The sequence below is a fragment of the Diadema antillarum genome, unplaced genomic scaffold (assembly GCF_040938485.1).
Source record: "Diadema antillarum isolate AM-2024a unplaced genomic scaffold, OU_Dant_1.0 seq00000024_RagTag, whole genome shotgun sequence".
Taxonomy (NCBI): Eukaryota; Metazoa; Echinodermata; class Echinoidea; order Diadematoida; family Diadematidae; genus Diadema; species Diadema antillarum.
In genome coordinates this window covers 195,430-218,035 of record NW_027271142.1, presented here as the reverse complement: position 1 = coordinate 218,035, position 22,606 = coordinate 195,430, and the positions used below count along the sequence as shown (strand labels likewise).

The 22,606-nt window shown below is 38.4% G+C and overlaps 1 protein-coding gene across 1 annotated transcript in view; it reads right to left on the bottom strand.

Moving 5' to 3' along the window:
• Positions 1-22,606, bottom strand: part of LOC139725203 (2-amino-3-ketobutyrate coenzyme A ligase, mitochondrial-like) — a 79,423-nt gene extending 56,817 nt beyond the window's left edge. Inside the window, exons 1-8 of the mRNA XM_071636295.1 lie at positions 22,555-22,606; positions 20,040-20,284; positions 18,829-18,918; positions 17,468-17,687; positions 16,781-16,877; positions 15,922-16,091; positions 12,691-12,800; positions 11,441-11,542 (exon numbers count right to left, since the gene is read on the bottom strand). Coding sequence (XP_071492396.1) covers positions 11,441-11,542; positions 12,691-12,800; positions 15,922-16,091; positions 16,781-16,877; positions 17,468-17,687; positions 18,829-18,918; positions 20,040-20,284; positions 22,555-22,561 — 1,041 coding nt within the window. The 5' untranslated portion in view covers positions 22,562-22,606. The remainder of the gene's footprint in view (positions 1-11,440; positions 11,543-12,690; positions 12,801-15,921; positions 16,092-16,780; positions 16,878-17,467; positions 17,688-18,828; positions 18,919-20,039; positions 20,285-22,554) is intronic.

Genomic DNA, 22,606 nt, shown 5'->3' with positions numbered 1-22,606 from the left:
TTCCTTGGTGGAGGTAAAAACAAGTTATGAATTCAGAGATGAAGAGGACTTACTTGAGTTGTAACAATTATTATTAACAACAAAGAGCTCAAAATGATTGACAACTTTAATTCTACCATGTGCAACACTTACATTTTTGATAGTGAAAATCATTCATCCAGTTTTGAGTTATCACATAAACCGGTAAATTTTAGGATTTGACCTTGATCTTTGACCTTTGACCTCTGTCCGATTTCACTCAAAAATCAATAAAGTAATAGTCCCATCATACATCATCCTCCGACAAAGTTTGGTGAAATTTGCATGATCCAGTCTTGAGTTATCATGTAAATGGATACAATTTCATGATTTGACCTTGACCTATGACCATTGAACTTTGGCCGATTTCACCCAAAATCTAATCAAGTTATTGCCCCATCATACTTTATACTTGAACCAAGTTTGGTAAAATTCCAGTCAATATTACTCAAGTTATCGCGTAAACGAATGCGGACAGACGTACGGACGGACGGACGGACGGACGGACGGACGGACGGACAACCCGAAAACATAATGCCTCCGGCACCACTTCGTGGCGGAGGCATAAAGATGGGCCTACTGCATCAGTCACACCACAGAAATGTTGTCTATGTGATTCAACACGCAGGTTAATCCACAAAGGCATCCTTCCCTGATTTTCTTTTGCTGACTTACAATGGCCAAGACTTTCATCAACATTCATATCATTGGGGATTACCCGTATGCATACAGTTCAGGTGTCCAATTATGACAACAGTAAACCTATCGCACATGTCCACCAAAGTGTGCATGTTGGGCATTTGCTTGTGCATTAGCCTATTGGAAATGTCATGGATGCTTTTGGATACTATATACACTAAGTTGTTATTTTTGCGATTAAATTTTTGCAAAGTTCATGAATCACTGTTCGACCGCGAATTTAACAACACGAGAAAATGTCGCCATGCACAAGGCTAATAGGGCACTTACAATTGTGACCGCGCATCACAAACGAACAAAAAGTCGCACCCCTTGATTTTACGTGATGACTCAAAAAGGTGAAATGGGTCAACCGAGTCAATCTTGAGTTTTTCATATTTTCTGAAAGAGCTATCCTTCTTCTACATTATACTTTAGTTTAGGATCATAACATGAAAGGGAAAGTGTGTTTTCAGCAGTTTTTCTACAACCCTTTCTTGGGGCAAGAGTAGAATGATCGGATATGTCTTAGAGGCCCCTTTTCATTTCTTGATATCCTCTGGACACTCTTCACTTTTAAGCCTAATAACTTTTGAAATAATAATGCTACTGCTTTGAAAGTTGACATTAATCATGGACAGAATGTGTGAATTGAACATGCTCAATTTCAGCTTAATCTGATAGACCTTTCATTGTTGCTGCTCTTGTGGTTTACATCCTGTGTTTTGTCCCTTTCATCGCACAGCTAGCACAGCTTGGTAAAGATTAAAGCGCTCAGAATCTGCCCTTAACTGAAAATCCATGTCTGGCGACTTTTTGTTGGTTTTGCAAAGCAGGGTCACAATTATACTTAATAGCCTCATCGTCAATTCGTGAAAACATGTTTGCATGTTTTTGTCTTTGGTGCATTAGACGCCAGATGGAATGACAACACCAGCCAAGACCGCTTCCAACATGACTGAGAACACAGGAGCTGATCACAAACTAGTACTTGGGTTAAGTATCACAGGTGCAATAGTAGCTGTAGTACTCATTGCTGTCGTTTTGGTTCTTCTGTACTTGTGGCGTCGCAGACATCAAGGACAAAAGGACCAGAACAATACCCTACAGCTGTTAAAGCACACAGTAACCCATCCAGCCTAAACCCGGCACCTGTATATGACAGCATCCCTTTGGAGGAACAGGTACAAGGCACTGAGTAACACCATCTTACATAGTGTAAGATGAACAGTTATACAAGTCAATGCTATTGTAGCTGCCAAATTTTGCTACGTACACAATGCCAGTTCAACACTATTATGATGTGCGTAATGTTACTACAATAATGAATATTTTTAACAATTTATAACATTTAGGAAATCATACAAAAGGGGTTAGGCTAACTTATTTGATCTGTGCAAGAAGTGGCAGGATATTTCTTACAGTATCTTTTCCTCCAACAGTAGGTATTATAGTAACAAAAAACAAAGCCTGCCAAAGTTACAGGGTTCTCAGGAACTGTATAAAGTATTCACACACTTAAGAGTATAGCATTATTGCTTCAAAGAAAAGAAACTAACACTTAAAATTCAATTTTTCTGATAATAAAGAGAATTCAATTTCCAATTTACATGATAGCAACTCAAAGTTTTTGTTTTGGGAGGATTTTTTTTTTTTCACATTCTGGGAATGATTCTCCTGGTAATGCATAGCAATTCGCTATGCATTTTGGACATGACGGCTACGCGAAATGTCATTTGTGTAAAAATTTCATTTGTAAGACATAAAATTGCATACCATTTTGTTCATAATTTATCCGTTGATTATGAAAGACCCCTGTTACACATAAAAGGCAGCCACAGGCCAGCCTGAGGCCACTTTGTGGACCATTTACACTTATGAGCTTCGGGCCGGCTCAAGCAACAACGCTCCTCATGAACCCTGTTTACACATGGGCCAGCCTCACCTCGCCTTTCCCTACTCTGCTGTAGGAGCACCCTTTTAGTAAGTGGTATACAAACATTTTGCACGGTATAATTTGGTTTTGATACTCTACCACACTCTCATCCCAGCCCTGAACTGCATAGTAATCACATGACCCCTGCAGAAGGTCATGTGACCAGTCAATCGTAGCTCCAAAAGCCGGCCTCGGACTAGGTACCATATCCGGGGCCAGTCTGAGGCCAGTCTGAGGCCAGCCCAAGTTTTGTGTGACATTTACATATATGAGAAAGCCGGCCTTAGGGCGACTTTCTCGTACAGTAAGTGTAACAGGGGTCTAAAATTGCTATTCAATTTCAAGAAGGGCACTTATTCCGTGACATTTGTGCTCTAAAATCTTCTTGCATGAAAAGCAGTATACATTGCCCACCCATATTTTGGTGTCCCAGGGTACGGTGCTAAAAAAAAAATAATAATAATAATAATAATTCAACAAAATGGTGAATTTTGGTTAGTACCTCAGGGTAACAAAAATGCAAAAAGTACCCACGACTGCAGAAGAAGTGGTTGCAGAAGTATGGACAATAGCTGCATCTCACCTACTCTCATTGTTCAGTTGTATGGAACCCTTTTCACCAGGTATCCCTCAGGTTTTCTACCTCATTTAATATTTCATGTGGCTAACCAGACGGCACATTCCACCTAAACTCTTTCCATACACATGTCTTCCGGATATGTGGCTGAGAGACATGAAAACAATGTTCCCTCAATTTCTTTGAACTCAGGTGTTTTGATCCGATCTACATCCTCCATCTCTTTTCCCTTCTATTCTTTTGTGTCAGATTGATGTTGAGTTCTCATTGAAAGAGGATGGTGCATGAAGTAGGCAAAATGTAGAAATACATGACGTTTGTGTATTAATTGTCTGATTTTACGTGTACATGAAACTCAATGAGTGTTTCCCTAGGTTTTTACAATCACTGAATTCATTGTACATGTTGGAGGGAAATTTCGCTTTTAGTACATACATGTACCATGATGATGAACCACGGCTGTGCCTTAAAGGAAGCTGAAATGAAATCATTATCTGTCGTATCATTATTACCACTCTTAAAGAGGAACTTTTAACTCTTCATGTGCCATGGTGGAAACCCCTTGGGTGCCACATTATTCTGAGACACCAACGTAGTCACGCTTTGAGGAAACATTCCATTTTTGAAATCTATGTAATTTTTAAAGATTTCTGTTACCCTGGACATGTAAACTAGTGAGCAAAGTTGTAGAGAAAGTGCCGAGCTTTGCTATATGATGTAAATTGTATGACAAATCTATGACTGTTTTTCTTTCAAATGACCAGTAGCTACGTTGTAAATTACTGTACGGGGACGACTTCTGCAGACAAAACAGTGACAGAAACTTCAAATTTACTCGCAAATCCAGCAGAGCACACAGCTTGATAGTCAATCACCAACACATATTAAAATACAAGCTGCATGTGAGAGGAACGGAATTGCGGTAAATGCTTTCATTGTCCTGTGGTATTTGGTGATTTAGCAATCAGTTTGGGCGGGTTTGTGCGTTTGAGCACAATATGTGAACTTGGCACGTCATCAAGTGAGACAGGCGTGCGAACGCGGCACATAAAGAGTTACAGTAATAGTGATGACAACTTTGTATGGCTATGGATTTGAATTTGCAGATTATCAGAACTATTCAATGTCATTGTGTGTTATCTTGTCAGAGGAAAAATGAAAACAGACAAACAAAACAAATGAAGACCTCTTTTAAAATGAGGGGACAGTATGACATCGTATTTTTATTATTATTATCATCATTACCATCATTATTATTATTATTATCATTATTATCATCATTATTATTATCATTATTATTATCATCATCATTATTATTATCATTATTATTATTATCATTATTATTAATATTATTATGATTATGATTATCATCATCATCATCATCATCATATAGGGCGGTGAGCTGGCTTAGTCGGTAGCACATCTGCCTCACGATCCTAAGGGCCCAGGTTTGAACCTGAGTCTGGACTGAGAAATGTTGTGTGTAAGCATACTGTCCCCTCTAGCAAGAAGCAAAACACTGTCTCTCGGATAGGACATAAAATGGAGGTCCCGTGTATGGGGGAGTAACAATTAACTCATGCACGTAAAAGATCCCACTTCATTCATTCATCGAAAAGAGCAGGGTGTTTAACCTGGTGAAGTGGTCCCACTTCACATCCAACTGTACCCCATGGAAGATCAGCTTAACGTAGCTGAATATGGGCTATCCAGCCATCTTTTTCAGATGGAAATGAACAAACAAATAAACAAATCAGTATCATAATTAATATCATGGTTTCAGAGAAATGTGTGAAACTTGGGAATTGGCTTCCATCTTTCTATTGCTATAAGCATACAACGAAGGCTTTTAGAAGAGCTAATTTTAAGAAGAAAAAAATATATATGTGCCTACCTGTGAATTAAGTACGGAAGTGATATTATACATGCAATTATCTTGAAATGACCAAAAAGACATGTGCCATGTAGTAATAGACACAGTGTATTTATGTTTGAATACCTGTCTTGTAATGTATTCATATGACTAGTGTATGATCTCGAGTATATCACACAAAATTATGTGATGAATGTGTCTACCAATGCACACTTTATTACACACACAAGTACGAATTGAGTGAAGTCACAATTTGTACATGGGGAGCAATTTATTGTGTGTGCTACATGTAGTCTAAAATGATGAATCACTGAGGCTGAGCCATTTTTAGCACAAATTACAAGGGCGCAATACAAGAGGTAACTGGACAAGTTAAAAATAGTCTGAAAGGGGGTAACTCTTACAAGCACAACATTGCAAATTCAATCAAAATCAGCATGGAAGTCAAGAAGGTATTAAAATTTGCCACCTTTTGGAGAATACTTCTCAAACTATTGAAATGAATATGCAAATGAGTGAGCTGATGATGTCATCAGCTCACAATTTTCCATGTATTGCATGTACCAAAAAAAAAAACACATATATATATATATATATATATATATATATATATATATATATAACTCTGAAAATGTATTTTTTTCTGCTATTAAAGTATATGATATAATGTTATTCCTGGATGAAAAATTTCAAAATGATAACATCAAGTCAGTTTATTAGGATTTGGTACTGGGGCATTTGTAAACTGGATTTTTGACTTGTAGAATTTGATATGATGAGCAGGGTATATATATTCCACGGATGTCAACCTCATATAAAAAACATTGCAGTATTTTGAGGGATGAAATTAATAGCATATTTTCTCCGGAATAGCAGTACTTAATTTCACCTCTATTGTAATAGACATGTGCCATGCAATAAGGAAAACAGTATTACAGTTGTATCTGTGGCAAATAAACTTTAAGGATGAATTCACAAATATATGTGTGGATTGAGTGAATGCAGCAGTATTTAGCTGAACACAGTTTTCAGTGAAAGTTTGAGGAAAATTGGACAATTCGATGCTATGTTCCACCAATATCGCTGCATGAACTAAATCCACACATACGGTTTCTTGAGTGAACTTGCCTGGTATAATTAGAAGAGTTGGCATTACTTGTAGCCCCACCTTGTGACACACTGTGGTCAGTATATGGAATACAGGTTGTATTGTAAAACCAGAAATATTTGGGGCATACAATTTTCACAAACTGGAGCTTTTTTGACACATCAAGGATTTACGAAGTACTCATAAGATTCAAAGCATATAGTGTATAAAACATGAAGTTTTGCATGCATTTTCAATTTCACAAATCTTGGTTTTAAAAAAAAAAACTCACCAAATTGAAATGCACACAAAAATTTCTGGTTTTACAGAAAAAAACACACACACAGATTACCTCTGGCTAATATCAGCTACAGGTGTGTAAAATAAGTGAGAAGAATTGTGCATTTGATGTTGTCATGCAAAAGCCAGTTCAGGGTGCTAGCAATATGCTAAATTATTGTCTATTCAGCACTATTTATTGTAAAGTACTTGAAAACCATTTGTACATGTAATATGCACTGGACAAATGTTTCATATTATATATGCACTACTAGTATTCTCAATAATGACTTGCAAGAAGTACAATCTGTTGTGCATTCCTGATGGAATTCTTATCAATTGTACTGAGCTCTAAAAATCATTCTATTGTAAGACAATCTTCTTGTGCATGACATACAAGAATGGAAAGCAGAACAGAAGTTTATTTCTGCCTTTTCACCTCTCACACTCGTTGCCTACTCACATCAATCTCCTTATAAATCCTCAGGACAATAAATGTTATTCATGACAGAAATTAAGAAAAGTGTTTCATAGTTGCAACAACTAATGAATACATCCAAAAGTCAATTTTTGTATGTCAAATATTTTCTCACAGACAAGCCAGTCTATTTCTATTTGTCAAGCCTGTGTCTCATTTAACCCGTTGAAGACTAGTCCTTAGTATACTGGTACTCGGACAGGTGTTTAAGGGAAATGCCTGTTACAGCAAAGTCAACTCGTCCTCAACGAGTTAAGGTTTATCTATCACTTACAACTTTTGTACCTATTTGTACTGTGACACATGATATTTTTTAATCCTTACATTACAGTTGTATATGTTACTCCATGTAATTATTTCTTTGGTTCTAACTTTGATTTTTTTTTTTGTATTATACATTAATGCATTTTCCATGTTACAACTACAAGTAATTTGTATATATATCTTAATTTACAGTAAGACCTCTCCTATCATGTTGAAACCAGCTCTCATAATGGATTTGGCCAGGTGTGGGAGACTCGATTTTTAGTAATGCACGCAGCTGCCTATCCAATGGCAGCTACAGTTGTATTCATAAAAACCTATTGTAGGTAGCGAACACTGCGATGATTTGTAATGCAAGTAGTGAATGTCTGAATGCATGTTAATCAGAATGAAAATTTGATGAAAATACATATGTTAATTACGAATGTTCGGAATAATATGTAATTTATGTGAGTTTGTGTAGGAATTTCGTTTGATTTTGAAATCCCCCTTTTCCCTGAAAATATGAGATTGGAAAAAAAAAATAATGGCAAGACTGCGTCCAGATTATAGAGAGATTCAGATAAAGGTAGGCCAGTTAAGAGAGATCGGGCTGTACTCTCATTTATAGTAACTTTGTCTTTTAATATACAAATGACCACTTTGTCATGAATGTTCATGGACTGGCTGAAACCAGCTCATAACTGAAAGTAGGCTTTTATATGCTTTGTTTTAATAAGAACAAGCAAGCATGATGCAAGTGGCAATAAGCCACACTTCCAGTCACTGTATGCAGCATATGGGCATCGCATAATAAACTTCTACTTTGTTATCAAACCTATCAGCATGAGCGGATGTGCGTTCTTTGTATGTGTATACAGTTGCCTGAATGTATTGATACCATTAAAGCCCCAGAAACATGGGAAAACATAGGTGTCCCAGTACAATTCGCTGTGCCCACGGGAGGCATTTGAAAACCACAAATAGCACCCATCAGCGAATATATGCATCAAAGATGACATTCTGCCGCTGTGTGTGTACTTGCACAGAGATCTGTGATGAAGCTGTACAAAATTTGTTATGTGCAGCCTGGATTCTCAAATCTATCCAAACAAGAAAAGATTTCACAGTCCAAGGTATCCCCACACAGCTGGGTCTCCAACTCAGTGTACATTCAGCACATTCTGCACACCTATCCATCACATTTTGCACAGATCACTTTCATTGTAACACAGAGACTCTAACCCCAAGCACCGTCTGATCGGAAGACTCTCTCGCCTGAAACCCCTAGCAAACAGGAGACCCCAATTTGATGTGCGCAAAGCACACACCACAAGCGCAAAACGTGAAGTTCCTTGCGGCCGGGGTCCAGGGCCCGCTTAAGGGCCCTGGAAGCTCGGTTCTAGATGTTCTCTCGTGCTATCTAAGGCTTATTTTTCAACATACAATGATATTAAAGTAAGAAATCATTTCAAGCGGTAGACACAGAGCCAGGGCGGGAGAAATTAAATCTCAAGCAGGAGAACGGGAGATTTTGCAAAAATGGGATTTCAGCGGGAGATCTCCCGTCTAAAAACAGGAGAGTTGGAGTCTCTGGTAACAGCCTAACTCATTAATTCTCTCACCTATGGTATAAAAAAAAAACAGTCAAAGACACAAACAAACAAAGAAACAAACACAAACAAACAGAAGAACACAAAGAAACAAACACAAACAGAAGAAAACAAACAAAGAAGTGCAGTTTGTGTAATGTGAAATAGCTTCTTTTTTTTTTTCAAAGACAGCCGCAACACACAGAAGACAAAGAAAGGTCAATTAAAGGTCAACTTGGATTCAATACAAAGTTATAGATAATGTCTTCCAGTTGAAGACTAGTCCCGAGTATACTCGGGCAAATGTCTATGGGAAATGTGTGTTACAACAAATCACATTATTCAAAGGATTTAACCACAATGTGCCCACTGAGATTTCAGCCAGAGCTTAGGTAGCTATTCTTTCAAAGCCAGACTTATTGAAAGACTCCCACTTTGGAGACAAGGGTGGGGATATGGCTCATCAGTCAGTAGCACGTCTATCACCATTGCATTCAAGAGCTGGTTCAAGTCCGAGACTCACTGAGCATTCCGTCCCCTCTAGTAAGAAGCAAGACACTCTGTCCCTCGGATGGGACATTAATGAAGGTCCCATGTGTGTGTCAGCCATGATACACGCACGTAAAAGATCCCACTTCATCCATTCATGGCAAAGAGCAGTGCACCAAGCCAGTGAAATAGTCCCCCTACCCACCCATAAAAGAAAACGGGTGAATGAAGCCGACCCCTCATGGTTCGCCCCAGGAATAGTCAGAAAACAGTACAAACCAGGTGCACTGTGCCATATGCTTGAATAAATGAATGAATGAATGAATAAATGAATGGATGGATGGATGGATGGATGAATGAATGAATGAATGAAAGAATGGATGGATGGATGGATGGATAGATAGATAAGCTTGAATAAATGAACGAATGAATGAATGGATGAATGGATGGATGGATAAATGAATGAATGAATGAATGAATGAGTGAAAGAATGAATGAATGAATGAATGTATGGAAGATGGATGAGTGAATGGATGAGTGAATGAATGAATGAATGAATGAATGAATGAATGAATGAATGGATGAATGAATAAATGAATAAATGAATGGATGGATGGATGAATGAATGAATGAATGAATGAATGAGTGAAAGAATGAATGAATGAATGAATGTATGGAAGATGGATGAGTGAATGGATGAGTGAATGAATGAATGAATGAATGAATGAATGAATGAATGAATGAATGAATAAATGGATGAATGAATAAATGAATGGATGGATGGATGAATGAAAAAATGGATGAATGAATGGATGGATGAATGAATGGATGGATGAATGAATGAATGGATGAATGAATGGATGGATGAATGAATGAATGGATGGATGAATGATCAAGGAAAAGTAGAAATTACGCGGTGCGTAATATATGTCCCCGCCGGAAGTAGCATTTAGTAGCAAAATGTACAATATAGGTAAAAAATCAAGGTCAAAGGTCAAAGAAGTCAAAGGTCAAAATTCTGTGTAGAAGTTTTGAAGCTCTCACCTAGTGCCATCACATAAAGGAAACAGAATCGAAATCGGGTTAGAAATGGCGAAGGAGTAGCATTTTGTAGCCAATGTACAATATAGGTCAAAAATCAAGGTCAAAGGTCAAAGAAGTCAAAGGTCAAAATTCTGTGTAGAAGTTTTGAAGCCCTCACCTAGTGCCATCACATAAAGCAAACGGAAGTGAAATCAGGTTAGAAATGGCGAAGGAGTAGCATTTTGTGGCAAAATGTACAATATAGGTCAAAAAATCAAGGTCAAAGGTCAAAGAAGTCAAAGGTCAAAATTCTGTGTAGAAGTTTTGAAGCCCTCACCTAGTGCCATCATATAAAGCAAACGGAATCGAAATCGGGTTAGAAATGGCGAAGGAGTAGCATTTTGTAGCAAAATGTACAATATAGGTCAAAAAATCAAGGTCAAAGGTCAAAGAAGTCAAAGGTCAAAATTCTGTGTAGAAGTTTTGAAGCCCTCACCTAGTGCCATCATATAAAGCAAACGGAATCGAAATCGGGTTAGAAATGGCAAAGGAGTAGCATTTTGTAGCCAAATGTACAATACAGGTCAAAAATCAAGGTCAAAGGTCAAAGAAGTCAAAGGTCAAAATTCTGTGTAGAAGTTTTGAAGCCCTCACCTAGTGCCATCACATAAAGCAAACAGAATCGAAATCGGGTTAGAAATGGCGAAGGAGTAGCATTTTGTAGCAAAATGTACAATATAGGTCAAAGGTCAAGGTCAAAGGTCACCACTGAAATTCTGTGTAGAAGTTTCAAAGCTCCCATGTAGTGCTATCATATAAAGCAAACAGAATCAAAATTGGCTCACAAATGACAGAGAAGTAGCAAATTGAAGATTTTGATCACACACGGACGCACACACGGACACACGGACGGACGGACGGACGGACGGACGGACACACACACGTACGGAGCCCGTTTCATAGTCCCCTGCTCGAACTCGTTCGGCGGGGACAATGAATGGATGGATGAATGAATGAATGAATGAATGAACAAATGGATGGATGGATGAATGAATGAGTGGATGGACAGATGGATGGATGGACGGATGGATAAATGGATGAATGAATGAATGAGCTACCAACACACACCTCAGCGTGTTGTGTCACTCGGTGGAAGATCATACTCACCCAAACAGTGAAGCCAGCGCCGGCCATGTGATCTCGAAACCTCTTGGTGTTGCTTGCGACCTTTGACACCAGGGAGTTGTCCCTCATGATGATGTCAAACACCTGGTGGGTTTCAAAATGATACAAAGAAGCAACCACATCAATCACAGTGTAGTGAACCTCATCATAAAGAGGTCAGATTGTTGGTTGAGAAAGACATAAGGCTACACATACCTTATGGCGTAATAACGCCTTATCTTTCTGAACTAACGAGATACTTATAACACATTTCGTTTGCAGGTCCAAACTCTTTACATTTCTTTGTTCTTGCAACTCTACAAAGTGAGAATTTTTTTTTTTTTAAAGTTGTCACAGTGGCATGTTGCTGGACCTTAATGTGTTTGTTTTTACAGCAAGGTCAAGCGTGGCATGTCGAGCTAAGTGAAAGAAGAGATTTTTCTCATCACCAACAGAGGGCGAACTACATAATGGCGTCTGTGATTTCATGGTGCGTATATGTTACCCACTTAGAAATGGCAGACTCTGTGCTCAAGCAGGTCATTTTGACCATGTGTATGTGAACTTTTGAACTTTTACAAGAATACACACTTCTTGATTTGACTGTTCCACAGTTGCTCGTTAAAGCAACTGCACAGGGCGTATGAATAGTTCGCACTCACGTACCTATTCAAGTTCTTTACAAACTGGACATATAAAGAGCATATTTGAAGCTAAGACCAACTTGGATACTTTTTGCACAAAAATGTACAAGAGATAGAATGATGCTATTTAATTTTTATTGCAACAGTGCTGGCTACAGACTTTGAGATGCAATGTCTTTCCCCAACAGTTAAATGCCAATATACTTCTTGCTCTGTTATTCTTCAACAATTTTGTTTGTGTCTGTCTGTTGGTGTAGCCACAATATATTCATAAAGTGGTAATACTGTGGTTGCTTTATTTTGGGGGCAAGATACCTAGGAATGAATTAATGAATGAATTATTATGAACCGTGTGTTTATTCCTAGAAGTGACCATAGTTGATTTTATTGTGCCATACAGAAATAATACAATGAAATGAAATGAGTTGGACAGGACATCACTTAAAGTGATTATCTGACCATTAATGAAACTAAAAAAAAAATAATTTTCACCAAAATTTGGTTTTGTCACCCAGTGATGATATAAATGCTCAACTGGGAAATCTATTTCAGAACTGCATCATCCTGTTACCATGGTTACCTGCCATTAGCAGGCATCTTCTACCATACCTTGGAAGCACTGGCGACCACTGGTGGGGGTAGTGAGTTAGAGAAGAGGTAAGGGCGAGACTTCTGCCTCAGCATGTCAATGAGACCTTGGGGCCCTGAGGTGTAGCCGCCTGGATTAGGAATTAAAATATATGAGCTTTATCATACAGTAGTAATGATTTTTTTTTAAAATGAAATCAACCAGAACTGCAGGAATGTTGTCTTTTTGCTGCACATACACTCCAACACCACCCACACCTGAAATAAAAATGCATACCCACATTAGTCAGGCAGCCTGTATCATAATCCTACCCCACCCTCATCTACTCCCATCCCACCTCTCCCCCCCCCCCCCCCCACGAGCCCTGTGTTTCCATACATAACATCCTCGCATCCCTTACAACCAAACAAAACTGCATCACATACAACATATATCCACATCGGTTAAAGGACAAGTTCACCTTCATAAACATAAGGATTGAGAAAATGCAGCAATATTAGTAGAACACATCAGTGAAAGTTTGAGGAAAATTGGACAATCGATGCAAAAGTTATGAATTTTTAAAATTTTTGTGTTGGAACTGCTGGACGAGGAGACTACTACAGCTTGTGACGTCATATGAGTACAACAGTATAAAGAAAATGTAAAGAAAATTCAACATATTTTCATTTTTTTCGCATAATAAAAGAGCATTCGACTTGCCTCTTTCTAAAGGTAGGGGGAATGATATTACCCATGACATATGTCGGTAACGTGTCAAGGGAATGTGTACTTTTTTCAAAAGATGAAATTTTGTGAAATTCTCTTTATATTTTCTTTATATTGTTGTACGCATGTGACATCGTACACTGCAGTAGTCTTCTCATCCAGTGGTTACTGCACAAAAACTTCAAAAATTCATAACTTTTGAACAGATTGTCCGATTTTCCTCAAACTTTCAATGATGTGTTCTACTAACATTGCTACATTTTCTCAATCCTTATGTTTATGAAGGTGAACTTGTCCTTTAAACAGCTTCCATTTTAACCTCACCCCATTTCATCGACTTCCATCCATCCATCCCCCCTTTCAGTCCCTGTCTTATACACATACCTTACCCCTTATGGGAACCTGGTACCCAGTGCATATCTTCCAACCAACTAATCCGCATCCAGCACCAAGCACATAGCACCAAGTCATACAGTCTCTATCTTAACATAACTACACCCAATCCCCATCTACTCCCCTCCTCTCCCCCCACCCCCACAACCAACCCGATCTTATTCTCAACCCCCTCCTCTCCCTCCCCCCCCCCCCCCCATTAGCCCTCTTTGCCACACATATCCTCTCAATTTCTTCCAACCAAATAAATCATATCAAACATTAACCCTAACCAGGCCGGGCTTTTTTGGGTGTTCTGTGGCAGAGGAGGGGTTGATTCAAACCCCCCCCCCCCGAGATCTCGGCCGTCGATTGCGCAATCGCCATGAAATTTGGCACATGCATTACCTGCGGCGTAATCTACCAAGCTATACAAAAAGAAATGGAAATTTTCGTCATAATAGTTAATTATGCTAATATATGCATAAAATCATACATTTTGCTCTAAATTTGATTTGATTTGATTTGATTTATTTATTCTCTGTATGCCATTTTTTTTTCAAATACATCAACTTTCTGCAATTTTATTAACAAAGTACAAAATACCGGTAGTATACTTTATACAATTTTCATCATTTTCATCAATTATGCAATACATCTGTAGTATAATTACATGAGTAACATGTTAATAATTTGCATACAGAATGATTGCCAATAATAAGCACAACGCTTGACTGTTTGGCAACCGATAACAAATAATATTATCATGATTATAGTGAAGAAAAACAAGAGGGTCCAACATGATGCTCATGGAATAAGGGTTAGGGAGAGAGAGAGAGAGAGAGAGAAGAAAGGAAGGGGAGGAGATGATAAAAACCTCCGGATACTAGTCTCGCCAGATCAACTCGACATACCTCTATACCTAGACACATACATACATACACATACTGTATTTATACTAATAAATTACAGTCATGTATTCACATAATAAGTGTTGCTTTTGTCATGTAAAAGTTAAATTGAATGAGAAAGAGAGAAAAAGGAGAAGAAGAAGACAAAAAGCAATCATCTGTATACACAGCATCAATTTCTACGTGCCCTTTCAGGGCATGACGTTATAGTGAACCATGATTCGCCCAACATAACATGAATAATGAACAACAGAGAAGGAATGAATCCCAGTGGATCAGAGGAGCACAGTGTACTGCAGGTGCAATCAGAAATTAAAGCTCCTAGAATCCTAATTTTTGGTGAAACATTCTGTGTAGCATTCCTAACAATGTACTTGAAAAAAAAAAATTTGGTATCAAAATCAATTTCTTATGTATTCTATTGTTTTATGAATTTCTTATGTATTTCTTTGTTTTATCGACCTTCTGTTTTATCATTTTTTTTTCGCAAAATTTATGACAGAACCTATATCAAGCATTATTATGCTAAAATTAATTAGTTTCAGCCTATAAAAGTGAAAATAATCATATCTTTATGAATAAGAAGAGAAAACTCCATTTGCATAGACTTTATACACAAAATCATGTTTTTGAGCCATTTTCGGTCTGACAGGCATGTATAAAACGCTATGCAGCATCGTAATGGTATGCACGATTTTCGCAATAATGGTGTCAAAAGATGCGCGAGACTTGAAAGTAAAAAGTCAGCGAACGGCGCGGTCAAAAAAATTTCGCGAGGCGGAGTAGTCGCGAAAAACGTCGAGGGGGGGTTGATTCAACCCCCCCCCCCCGCCTTTTTAGTGTTAAACATGTACCATATTAATGAAACTGCCTCTATCATAATCTTACCACACTTCAATAACTCCTACCTATCTCCCCCATCCCTTCGTTTTCCACACATAATATCCTTTCATTCTTTCTCACCAATTTGTCCCCATCTGACATCAAACACATACCCACATTACTCTCAAACCCCTCCTCTCCCCCACCTACATTAGCCATCTTTACCACACATATCCTTAAAATATCTTGCAATCAACAAAACCACATCTAACATTAAACATGTACAAATCTATACCATATTTGTCAAACAGCCTACATGCTAGCCCCGACAACACTATCTACTCCAATCCACCTTCCCCCTCCCCTTTCCTCCCCCCTCCCTCCTCCTACCAGTTCTTGCCTTACACACATAACATCCTCGCATCTCTTCCAACCCACCTGCTGCCCCACCCAGGGCTTTCCCCAGGGTGGAGTTGATGATGTGGCACCGCCCATCGATACCAAGGTGCTCCTCCGTGCCCCGCCCCGTCTCCCCGAGGAATCCCGTGGCGTGACACTCATCGATGAAGACCAGGGAGTTGTACTTGTCGGCCAGGTCACATATCTCCCTGCAAAGAGAGGGTAACTGCATGACTGTTGCTTAATAATCAACTTATTGTTATCACAGGGTCTTTAATAACTACATTGGTACAATGCAATTGCTATAATCCAAAACAGGGCTTTTGAATAGACTGTCTGATTTTCGTCAAACTTTACTGATTTGTTCTACTAATATTGTTGTAAGCATGTATTACTTAAATGTACATATGATATTTGGGGTAGATTTTCCCTTGAATTCATAAATTCTGATTATTAGTCTGAGTCATCAAGATCCCCAAACTACATTTTCGTAGTTTGATGATGGATTTTCCTGCATATGATCTTTATCATTCATTGCTAATATTTCTTAAGGTAGAATGCACTATTCCTTAATATTTATGAAATATTTTTAGTAAAGTATTGTTGTTTATTTCTATAGAATTATCCCCAGCCTAAAAATTGCTTAATTTGCTTAATTTTGCTATATCGGGAGTGCAATGTAGTCACATCAGAGGACATATCTCCTTCATGGAAACCTACCCTTAGAAAGTTTTCAGTGTGAGTCTTTTAAAACGGCACCCCTTGCTCTCTCTTCTGGTTTTATTGCCCGAGGCAAGGAATTTTTTTCTCTGGATGTTCTCCTAACATTGTTGGGGTAAGGTCCATTAAAGCAGGGCTTAAGATGGGTTAATGAAGGTGAAAACCATTTCACACTTACCTGAGGGGAGCAATGTCGCCATCCATGCTGAAAACACCGTCGGTGACGATGAGTCGCATTCGACAATTTTTTGATTCCTCCAGCTTAGCCTCCAAGTCTACAGGGATCACAAAGAAAGATGAACTGTCACATTCTTACCACACAAACATAATACTAATGAACAAGAGACTTTGCATTTGAGTCTGTATCTGGTGACTGTGCATGTTGGATGAATTCAATGGCAAGTCTGCAGTGAACCCAACTAGACAGAGCTACAAATTTCACTTGCTTTCATTAACACGTTTTACAGACCATTTGATTGAGTGTGGACATTAGTTTGTAGCATAGGTGTATACAGGAGCAATATGATGCCTAAAAAAAAAAAGTCTTTTTACATACTCATAGACGCACACACACACACACTAAAGGAAAGACTCCCAACCGTGAACCGAGTGTCAAGAGGGGCTACCAGGGTAAATTGGGGGCCAAAGGGTTACAAACAAGTCAAACGAAATAGTTTACAACCAATTCTTTGACAATTAAAGGGTGGTAGGTTGTGAGTGTGGTGCCAGATGAACTAGGGATGAAGAAAATCAGATTTTAATTGATATTTACTGAATATTGCTACTTTGGTTGTAAACCGTAAAATGAGAACAAGGTGCGTCCTAACAAACCTTCAGAGGAACGGACTGTAAACCGTCCACTAACCTTCCATGTTCATGTGTTTGTAACGCATGCGCTGCGCTTTGCACAGTCTGATGCCGTCGATGATGGAGGCGTGGTTGAGCTCGTCTGAGATGACCGCGTCGTCCGGAGTGAGGAGGGCCTCGAAGATTCCGGCATTGGCGTCGAAGCAACTCGCGTAGAGAATGGTGTCATCGCGACCATGAAAACGAGAGATCTTATCTTCCAATTCCTTGTGAATATCCTGACAAACAGGAGTCAAATTGAGGATCATGGCTTACACAAATTTTACTAGGTGATCTGGCATTATAGAGGATCATTTTCTATATTCAGTATTTGGTAGTCCAGGGGGTGTTTCATAGAGGATTCAAAATTAAAAATAAAGTTAAGATCTACTTTAATTACGGTATGCTATTGGTTTCCCTCTTCAGTTTTATTCAACATTTCGAATCCTCTTCAAATCATCAAAATTTACTTCAAAAATTCACTAGTTACTCTTTGTATTTTAAACATGGCTTCATGAAAAGACTCAAAAATGTTCATTTACTTGTGGACGTCAGAATATCATTGCACACACAAACAGCATATTATCATTTTATCAAGTTGATCAACATTAATATTTTAAAGATTGACTTAAATTCTTTTATGAAACACCCTAATGAAAATAACATGAACTGTTGGTGCTTTTCTAAACAAAACTCTGAAAAAAACACCCAAAAAATAACAAAATGTAGATCCCTCCAGAGCTAAAGCAAGAGAAGGAATACCAACAAAGCTGGTCAGAACAATGATAGGGTCCTACATGTTATATGGCAACCCGTAATCACTACAACTTGAATTGAGATAGCCTCATCCATGGGAATCTATGGATATGGCAGAAGAAAGAGATGAAATGAAAGGGAAAATATTTTTGTTCAAAGGTAGTGGTGGAAAACAAGAAGATGTAGAAGAAGAAGTAGAAGAAGATGGAGAAGAAGTAGAAGAAGTTGGAGAAGAAGAAGAAGAAAGAGAAGAAGAGGAAGATGAAGAGAAGAAGAAGACAAAGAAGAAGAAGAGGAAGAAGAAGTTGAAGAAGAAGAAGATGATGAATATGATTATGATTATGATGATGATGATGATGATGATGATGATGATGATGAGAGGTAAGAGGAAGCAGAAGATGAAGAAGGAAGAGAAAAAAAACCAAGCACAAGAAGAAGAGGAGGGAGAAGAATTATTTCTGAGAAGAAAGGACAAGAATGCAGTGGAAAGATAGAGCAACTGAGAAAGAGGTGAAAGAAAGAGAGATCATGGAGGAGGAAGAGGTGACGAAAGAAAAGGTACGAAAGAAGGAGGCAGAAAAGAAAAAGAGAACAGATAAAAGGCCTGTAAGTTATATTATTCACCTGTGTGCCACAAATGAACCTGACTGAACTAAGCCCTGCACCATAGTCATCTAGCGCCTTCTTGGCAGCATCCACAACTTCTGGGTGACTCTGGAAAGAAACACAAGGATACAACATACAGTGAAAACAACAAACAAATAACCCCTGAACAAATCATGTTCCGAAACAGATAATGTCAAAATTAAAGCGACTCAACTAACCCTAAAGATATATACAGAAATAGTGATGCTGCATCTTTTGATCATAATTTTTTACTAATCAGTGATAGTATTTCATAAGGTAGATCAATAACAAAAACTTTCATTTCAGCACTATAAAATGCAATCAATGCTACTTTTTTCACTTGCAAAAGTGCTTCAGTAGGTAGAACTATTCCCCCCCCCCAAAAAAAAAAAAGTAAATGAATAAAAAATCTCTTTCACTTAAGCCCTCTATATACCTTGTTCTTCTCCAGCCACATAACATTCCACTTTAAGCCTCGAAAATGTTAGATAATTTACAAAGTGATTTTTAGACTGGCCACTAATTTCTGATGATTAAAGATCCTGTGTCTCTCCTAAATTGGCAACTTTTCTATCATTACAATCTCTTTCTAACTTGTGCAGATTTGATGAATTAAGCAGCAAGTTCCATCTAATCTCCATCCAATATATGATACAGACAGAATTAAGAACTGCCAATTTGATGATAAGATAATGATCAATTTCGGCAGGAAAGTTCCTGCAGGAGTTGGTGGCTTATATGGCATAGTTTCAGATGGGATAAGACTTCAGCTTTCTAACATTTTTGGAAGATTTTTTTTTTTTAGATAATGGGAAACATGTTATGAAATAGGGAAGAGCATATAATTGTAAGAGGAATTCAAAGTTTATTTGATAAAAATTGGCTTTGAAATGGCTGAGATATCCAAAACAAAGTGATCCTAATAAAAGTTGGGACCCACCTTCTATTACGATCGTTCTGTTTTACTTTGTTTGTGGATATCTCAGTCATTTCAAAACTGATTTTCATCAAATAAAATTTGAATTCCTCATAGAATTCTATGCTCTTTTAAAACATTTCATAAAGTGGTTTCTAAGTTTCTTGCAAAAAAAAAAAAGTAATAAATAAATAACTGCTGAATAGTCATCACAACCAATACTATACCATCCCTTTCAATATGACCCACAGAATTATTCATTTTAAATCTCTGTGTGCTCCACCACACTCACTGATAATCCGAGATAATTATTGGCGCAGAAGTTCAGGATCTTCCCGGAGGAGCCCTCCACGCGGATGTCAGCTGCTTGTCTTGTGGTTATCACACGCTCCGGCTTGTACGTGCCAGCCTCATGGATTGCCTCCATTACCTCGTTCATGGCATTGCCAAGGACGGCCACTGGGGCGGTGCTCTGATGGCGGGCGGCCGTTCGGCTGATGAGGAGCCCGCCTTGCAGAAATCTGGACATTCTCTGGGCTGGTGGCAAAATTTGAGGAAGAGCAAGGAGCGTGATACTTAAACTGATTATGAATTTGATATCAGGAACAACCAGTCACCAAACTTAATACCATGAGTAGGGAATTTACATTCATTTTACACACTTTTACAAATCAAAGTACCAGTAATAACAAAAATATGGTTCTTTTTCCAGGGTACAGAGGGTTAAAAAAAAATCAAAATCTGTACCCTAACTTGAAAAATTAATCTTAACCCTAAAAAGACTGGGGGGGGGGGGCCTAAAAGGCCCCCCCCTCGACATTTCGCGCGATTACTCTGCAACACGCAATGCTCTCACCGCGATGCTCTATGACTTTTTTCTTTTGAGTTTCGCGCACATTTTGACACCAAATTTGTGACGCCCGGGGATACGGTTCTGAAGTTACATAACTTTTTTTGTACGTGCACGTGAGGCCGAAAATGGCTCAAAAATGTGATTTTGTGTACAAAGTCAATGCAAATTGAGTTTTTTCACATGGTTCATATAAATATGCTTATTTTTACTCTCAATGGCTAGAATTAATTTGTTTTAGGAGTATTATGCTTCAAAAAGTGTCTGCCACAAATTTTGTTACAAAAAACAACAAAAACAAAAGGTCGAAAAAACAAAGAAATACATAAGAAATTCATAAAACAATAAAATAAAAAAGAAATTAATTTTGATACCAAATTTTTTTTCAAGTGCATTTGCCAAGAATGCCACAAAGAATAATTAGACCAAAAATGAGCACTTCTGGAGCTTTATTTACTGATTTAGATCAAAGAGTCTGATTTCTCGCATAAATCAGCATAATTAATCAAAATAAAATCAAAGAAGACTATTTTGGAAAATTTAAATATGCGATCTTGTAGATTACATCGCACACTACCATTGTGCAAATTTCCGCGGCGATCGCGCGATCCGCGGCCGAGATCTTAAGGGGGGGCCCTTTAGGCCCCCCCCCCCCCCCCCCCAGTCTTTCGAGCTACCAAAATAGCCCAGTCTTTTTAGGGTTAAATATCATGAAACTGATTGATGCTTTGAATCACTTCCAACAAAATTGTACATTTTTCAGCTATCATTCATATCAACGTCAGTGTCATATATCTGATACATGTACATAGTTTTTGATCAAAAGTGGGAAATGTTTTTAGTTTTAACACCTAGTATATGTACCTTATAATTGGTAACTATTATTAGTTAGATCAACCAGACACAATGCTCAGTTCTGAACATCTGTAAAAAACAAACACCTGCACCGTCCAAGGTTTGACATAGCCATTCCAAAATTCGACAAGCAAGAAGAATTTAAGGTTTCACATGTAGGGGTCCTAGCCCGACCATACCCCACGCAGAAACAGCGACTGGGCTAGCGCTAGCTGTGTATAGTTAAATAAGGGGTCCTAAGACTCCTACATTTGTCTAGTGGTGGTAGACTTCCAGCAGGCAGATTTTGAACAGCGATATAGTTGTGGTTTTTGAGCAGCTTGCTTTACAGCGACTGGGCTGTCTACCGGTACAGGCATATATTCATTAGTAGGCACTGATCTAAGTTTTCTAATCACTATCTCGACTTAGTGCCGAATCAGAATGCAAACAAAAGAAAAAAAATGTGTTAATATCACATTAATGATTAGAATCTAACACTAACACTTAACAGTGAGTTAGCTGGAAATTTATTATCATTCCAATGCATAAGTCAAAGTGTTTATATGTTTTTTTATGGCTTTTTATTCACCCACAGTTGTTGCTTTTGAGTCGACTTGTTACTTCAAAACGTATGCACTGTTTGCCAAGTAATTTAGCCTTCTTTCATTGTCTTTTTAGACCTTTTCGTTCATGATTATGGCAGCCATGATTATTGTACTATACTAGTGTAGTAATGGTAGGCCTACTGCTATGCTACGTGTGACGGCGGCATGCTAGACGTACACTTTCAGTGGACAGTCTAACCATGTACACAGCACAGCCGCTGCAGTACTGTGGCCCTGCACTCCTGTCGTTGGTGCTGCGTGTACGCACAGGGTATGGCAGCACAGCAGGTCGAGCTACCTAGCCTAGTGTAGTGGTAGCAGTGGTATAGGTACCTAGATTCTATATTCTGTGCATGTTCAGTGTGCTAGATGCACACGGAACACCATGCGACATAAACTGGACGGGGTCTCCGCGTTTATTCAAACCAAATATCTATAAATTATCTCAAACTTTCTCGTCCTAACGGTAGAATTGCATTTGGTCACGTTGGGGAAATTTTAGACGGCGCACTTACTCAACATTTTGGCCAATCAAGAGTCCAATAACAGACGAGCCTCCTCAATGCC